Source organism: Aplysia californica, unplaced genomic scaffold (assembly GCF_000002075.1).
Source record: "Aplysia californica isolate F4 #8 unplaced genomic scaffold, AplCal3.0 scaffold00750, whole genome shotgun sequence".
Classification (NCBI taxonomy): domain Eukaryota; kingdom Metazoa; phylum Mollusca; class Gastropoda; order Aplysiida; family Aplysiidae; genus Aplysia; species Aplysia californica.
The window spans coordinates 362,219-368,580 of NW_004798020.1; the positions used below are offsets into that span (position 1 = coordinate 362,219).

The 6,362-nt window shown below is 35.6% G+C and overlaps 1 protein-coding gene and 1 long non-coding RNA gene across 3 annotated transcripts in view; one reads left to right on the plus strand and one right to left on the minus strand.

Moving 5' to 3' along the window:
- The window catches only part of LOC101862978 (peptidyl-prolyl cis-trans isomerase), an 11,567-nt gene extending 7,880 nt beyond the window's left edge, over positions 1–3,687 (plus strand). For both annotated transcript variants that reach the window (XM_005109143.3, XM_013088486.2), the window contains exons 5-8: positions 472–619; positions 1,521–1,577; positions 1,954–2,089; positions 3,246–3,687. In XM_005109143.3, the coding sequence (XP_005109200.1) occupies positions 472–619; positions 1,521–1,577; positions 1,954–2,089; positions 3,246–3,363 (459 nt within the window). In that variant the 3' untranslated portion in view covers positions 3,364–3,687. The remainder of the gene's footprint in view (positions 1–471; positions 620–1,520; positions 1,578–1,953; positions 2,090–3,245) is intronic.
- Positions 3,688–5,629: 1,942 nt separating this feature from the next.
- Positions 5,630–6,362, minus strand: part of LOC118478620 — a 3,153-nt gene continuing 2,420 nt past the window's right edge. Inside the window, exon 2 of the long non-coding RNA XR_004859181.1 lies at positions 5,630–6,174. This is a non-coding gene — a long non-coding RNA (uncharacterized LOC118478620). The remainder of the gene's footprint in view (positions 6,175–6,362) is intronic.

Here is a 6,362-nt window from a genome sequence, read left to right on the forward strand (position 1 = left end):
TATGTCATCTCTTGTTATTGTTAAAATGTACAGAAGTTAATTTGACCGACCTTTGGTTTTGCTCTCCGCAAAAAAAAAAACCAAAAAAAAAATGAAAGAAAGAAAATGTACTCTCTTTATGTCATGATAACAGGTTATATTTTAGTCAATATTTTAATCTGTTCTTACATTTAGGATATATTGCTACTAGGGAACCTTTTTGTAGGGTAGCATATTAAGTGCTTCCTAAATTCAAGATAATTGTTATTTGGCAAAATATGGTTGTTGTTTTTTTTGCAAAGAGGTGAAAGTTTTTGAACCAAATAAGTTATACACATCATATCTTTTTATGTCTCGGAACATCACAGTCATTTATAATTAATTCTGGGAGTCCATATCGTTGCTGGCAATATCTGATCAGCTTTGTTTGTAAAACAGTTTTTAAAAAATGATTGGATTATTTCACTATTTTGTGTGTACTCCATTCTTCAGCTTTACTCAGATATTGTGCCAAGGACGTGTGCCAACTTCTTACAGTTGTGCACAGGGGAAGCAGAAAAACCAGAAGATGATGGCTGCAAGTCGTACAAGGACACAATTTTTCACCGTATTGTGAAGAATGGCTGGATCCAGGGGGGAGGTTTGTATGTGCGAGCATATCTGACATTTCCCCAGCTAGCTGTATGTTCAGATGTTCTACACCCAAAATTTTGAACTTTAGGAAAAATTTATTGCAGTTTCTTAATCTGGGGTATCAGTTGCATGTGCTCAAGAAATGTCTTTTCAAAATTCAAATTCTGAACTTCGAAAAAAGCAACAAAAAAAACAAACAAATATTAAGATGATACCAATAACTCCCGTATGCCCAAGAATTGATGAGCGCTTTATTCTCCCTCATCGTACACATTTTATCTGATCTTGTAGACAGGACCGTAAATTGTTAAAAACTAATTTTAGAGTTAGTGTTACGGGGCAGTGCGTGCCGGGGAAGTATTTGCTCAGTCTACTGTCCATGCTAAACTTATTCAAGATTTCTCTGTGAGACACTGGTTTTTGTGTAGTGGTATTCAGTTTTGTGCTATTCAAACAAATTGATGGCAGTTTTTACTCTCTTCTCTTTTGTGACTGTTGTATATAATATAGCTTCGTGTAGAAAAAATTTTATAGTGCTCGCAACTGCGTCATATAAGTGTGCGAAAACAAGTTGATTGCATTCACAACAGTTTACAGCACTGCTTGATTTTATTTAATAGTCTTGCTGGTTTAAAATGTTAAAATTTCACGATAAACTGTTTATGGTATATAAATTCCTTCAGTTGACAAAAGCATGTTGGGGTCATCATAGTTGTAATAAATTAAAGTATTGAGCTCATGATCAGGAAGAAATGATTTGGCCACAACTTCATGAAATAGTAAGCTACAAAATGCTTTTTTGTTCACATACATTTTTAGAAGAAGCTATTTTTGAGTATTCTCTTGATAAATGAAGGTTTCTTTCATTCTAAAAAATTACAATCTTTGTATTTTTTTTTCTTCTGCAGACACATACCATGGCCGTGGCAATGGAGGAGAGTCAGTTTATGGGAAAGTGTTTGAAGGTAAAGTTTCTCTTCTCTGTAAATGCTGGAATATTGCAAAATGTGCAAGGTTATAAATGAACAAAAAAAACACCTCCATTTGAGCCAGTTTTGTTGTGTATGTTATTTTACTCACTTAATTGTTGTCTAAAAAATGACAACATTTTGATTTTATTGACTCCTTTTTAAAAAGTGAAAACAGTTGTAGTCTTTGATCGCAAAATAGCTTACCTCAATACACATACTATTCTGTTGCTGCATGTTACTTTTCCTCCGTAACTCTTGGAGTTAGGAAAAACTGTGACATTTCAGAAGAAGGCAGTTCCTGAAAACTGTTTGATATAAATTCATAGATCTGCTACTTTAATTCTCAAAACTTATTACTTTTTTTTCTCAGATGAAAACTTCGTCATGCAGCACAACGAGCGAGGAATTGTGGGAATGGCCAACCAGGGTCGACACACCAACGGATCCCAGTTCTACATCACACTGCAGCCTTGTCCGTGGATGAACACGAAATATGTGGCTTTTGGGTGAGTGCTATTGTTTGATTTTTTTTGTTAATTCTTTAATCAACGCGTACTGTTTGAATTTTGTCTTCTCTACACACTGTTTTTCTTTTCTTAAATTTTGATAAGACATGACTGTCTGTTCTCTAGGGGGAAAGGTTTTGTGTGAAATTAGCAATTTAAACTAGAACCTCAAGTAGCTTTTTTATTTTTTTATTTTATGATTAGATTTGTTGGAAATGTGTTGCGCTATGATATGGCAGTGAACAAATTTAATTTTTAAAAATACTGAACAGGTATTTTTTTCAAAATATCTTTCGTATCATTTGGCATTGTTAAGCCCTTTCTAACCAGGGTCTGTGGTGTGAAAGTAAGGCTTTTAAAATTTTATCTTGCACTTGTAGGCAAAAGACTTGAGTTCAATTCCTATGTGAGGATGAGACTTGAAATATCGAGCATCTCCTTTTACAAGCTGTGATTTATCCAACATTGTAGTAGTAGTAGTATAAGGTTTTACGGCGCTCGCAACTGCTAAGGTCATATGAGCGCGCGAAACACAAGTTGTTCACCTCTGCGAAAGTTCACTTCACGACTGGTAACTAATTTACTTTAAAATGCTGGGTTTTCCATGATAGGCAGTGCTGAAGCAGCTTGTCTTCAGGTGGACTTAAATTGTGGTTTGATATGTGCAGGAAAAGTTTATGATAAAACAGATGTTTCTGCTGTTGTAGTGTGGATAAGTGCATAAAACGTATACCACAATCGAACGTCTTTGCTAATGTGTGGATAAAAGCATGAAATGTCTGTATAAAACATATCTGCTGTTGCGCAGGAAATGTGTGCCACAAACTGCTGTTGTGTAGATAAATGCATGAAATTTCTACTGTTAAACAGACATTTTTGCAGTTGTGTATGTAAAAGCATGAAATGTATACAACAAATCAGACATTTCTATCATTGATCTCAGGATAACAACCGGAGGATTTTGAAAATCTTAAAAAAAAAAAAATTTTTTTTTTTTTTTAAAGATAAGTGATGATTCTACAGGTTGTGTGTATATGTTTCAATTTGACCTTACAGTTCTCTTTTTGACTGTGATTTGTTTCAGGTATCAGGAATCTTTTGTTTGAAAAACATACTTGGTGACCTTTTCAATGCTTTTTATTGTTTTCCTCAACAGGAAAGTTATTGAAGGTACAGAGGTCTTGAAAAAGATGGAAGAACAAGACACAATGAACGAGAGGCCAAATGCTGAAATCAAAATCATCAAATGTGGGGTCATCAAATATGAATTTTAAAATGTCGTACATATATACACATTTACTTCAACTGTATCTACCATGACACGCCAATGTTATAAAATTTTAACAAAAGAGATCTTTGCTCATGGTTGTAGCTTTATTTCTATTTCCAGGACTGAATTGTCTTTTTTGAAAGAAGTATTTATTACTATACTTTAAAATGATGTGTTTGTATTATTACTATTACAAGAGTTCTATGTTTTCATAGAATTCCTTACATATTTTACCATGTCTTGTCGAAGAGCCAAAGTTAGTTTACAGATATGTTTACTTCTTCAGGGAATCAGCTAAAAGTAAAGAGAAAACTATGCCAAAAATTCAGTAATGCTGTCCATGCACTGTTGTCTTTTGTTTTTTACTTGAAAAAGACATTATTTTTTTTTTGTGAACATTGTTTCAGAACATAACTTCAGAAAGAATGTTTCAAGTCACGTTTTCCGAAAACTTTTTTTTTTTACTGTCTCAGCCTTTGTTTTCGTTGTATTTCAAGCTCACCAGGACGCTACTCCCTTTCTTTATCTTCAGCTGCAGTCTAGTTTTTTCTGGCTGACCTTGTTCTATCAGCCAGTCAGTCTGTCAGTTTGTTTGTGTGCATTTCATGCTGGCAGTTTATCCATTTTTTCATCCGCAATATATCTACATGCATCTTTCTCTCTCTCTTTCTCCTTCCATCTCTTCCTCTTTCCATCTGCCCCCTCCCCCTCCCTTCCCCCTCCCCTCCCCCTCTCCTCCCCCTCCCTTCTCTCTCTCTCTCTTTCTTTCTCTCTCTCTCTCCCTCTCTCTCTCTCTTTCCCCCTTTCTCTCCCTCTCTCTCTCTCTCTCTCTCTCTCTCTCTCTCTCTCTCTCTCTCTCTCTCTCTCTCTCTCTGTCTCTCTCTCTCTCTGTCTCTCTTGTCTCTCTCCCCCCCCCCTCTCTCTCTCTCTCTCTCTCTCTCTCTCTCTCTCTCCTCTCTCCATATTTATCTTCTCCCATCCTTCTCTGCATGTTCTTCGTATTAATTCTGATCATTCCTGATGACCTTCTCAGAGTGTCAAACATTCCAACCCAAGGTGGTCTCTCTTTGTTTATTGAAAAGATTTTGTCTTATTTTCAGAGATGCAGCTAACAAAGTTTGTACTACAACAAATCGTGGTGAATGTTATCTGTCACTGCCTCACAGCTCACATAAACACAAAGAGTTCTTACTGCAGAATTTATGATCATAACGTCTTCTCAAGTCAGTCAGCATACGTTCCGGACAATGTTGCTAGTTTCACAAAGCTTGTTGAAGGCATGTCTTTCTTGGCATGATGTGTGCATTGTAATTCAGATAAAAACAATTAAAATGAATATTCATAGTTGTAATTGTGGATATGGGTGAAAGTAATAAGTGGCAAATGTACTTCACTCACAAGCTGTTTTTCAAGTTTTAGTATAGCTTTATCATACCCTGATGTGACTGGCTGAAACACCCCTGAAAACAGTAGGCCTATTGATCTAAGAATTTTTTCGCGGCATATTATTATTTTTTTCTTCTTTCTTTTGTAGATTCTCTTCTTATTATGCTGCATTAACAAAGAGGGTGATGTTTTTTTCTTTCTTTCAGTGGTTGGCTGGGTTTTGTATATAAATGTCGCAAAATTATTGAGAATGTGCCTGATATGCCAAAATTGTACTTGATTTGAATGAAAATTAAACTAAGTTCTCAAAACACAGTCTTCTTTGTGCTATGTAAAATAGGACAATACCATATTTTTTGTTTTCATGATTTCTTTTTCTGATCACTTAGGGTGGTTGGCGGGTGCTCTGATGAGGTTTTCTCCCTCTTTTCCATCAAACAACAATTGTCTTTATCTCTCCTCCTTCTTTTTTGTGTTTGTTACACTCTTGTAACACTTGTAATCTTCGGTCGGTACGTATATGACCTTATTCTGTTGCAAGGGCCATAAAACGCTTACTAAAACAAAAACTTCACAATAGCATTCTTAAACTGCTCATTTCCGTGTGTGGAATCATGTGATCCAGGAGACAAATTTTAGCTGGTAGGCTGCTGTTAGTTAAAAATTTGACTGAAAAACTGGGGGGTATAAAGTTTAAACTAGTAGAATGACTTTAATGTCAGTGGTTGGCGGGTGTTCTGGTGTGTGCACCTCCTTTCCTTTCAACTACATATCTATCTTCCTTTTCTCTCCTAGATCCTTCCTTTCTTTGTATGATACTCCCTAAAAACATCTCTAATCTTCAGCGCTATTAACGGGCATAATACAGAAGAAGAAAACATTTAGTCTTTCTCCAGTTTTTATTATTATTAGAGAACGAAGCAAATTTGTTAAAATACAGTTGTGAAATGAACAAGTTTTTTTTTTTCTCTCTTAACACAATTATAGCCTAATAATATAAAGAAAAATAACGTGTAATTTTTAAATTTATTATGAGGAAATGGAGGACAAATAAGTCAGCAATATAAATACAGGTAGACATGTATTACAGTACAATAATATTATCAATATTTGTATCAACTTTATGTAAAGCGTCTAGAGCTGTGTTATTCACACGAGAGTGGGCGCTATAGAAATGATCTTCATTATTATTATCATTAAGTTAGCAAACAATGCACCCTCTAGCCCGGGAAAATAGGGCACATTAATAAATAGAACTGAAAAAGAAGGAATCTAGAGAACACAACTCCTCCTCATTTTCCTCCGCCCGTGAGCTGCTGCTTCTTTGCCTCCTCTTTCTTCTGTTTTTCCTCCTTCCTTTCCTTTTCCCTCTGCTCTCTCTCCTTCCGGAGTCTTGCCTCCTCCGCTACTTTCGCCCTTGCTGCAGCCTCTGAACAAAACAGCAACTGGTGTATATTCTGACTTTATGTCGTAATGAACGTGGATAACGTTCACAGAAACAGACGTATCATCATGTCGTGTTTTATTATTGTTGATGTTATCGTTTACGTTGCTGTTGATGATGATGATGATGATGATGATGATGATGATGATGATGATGATGATGATGATGATGAT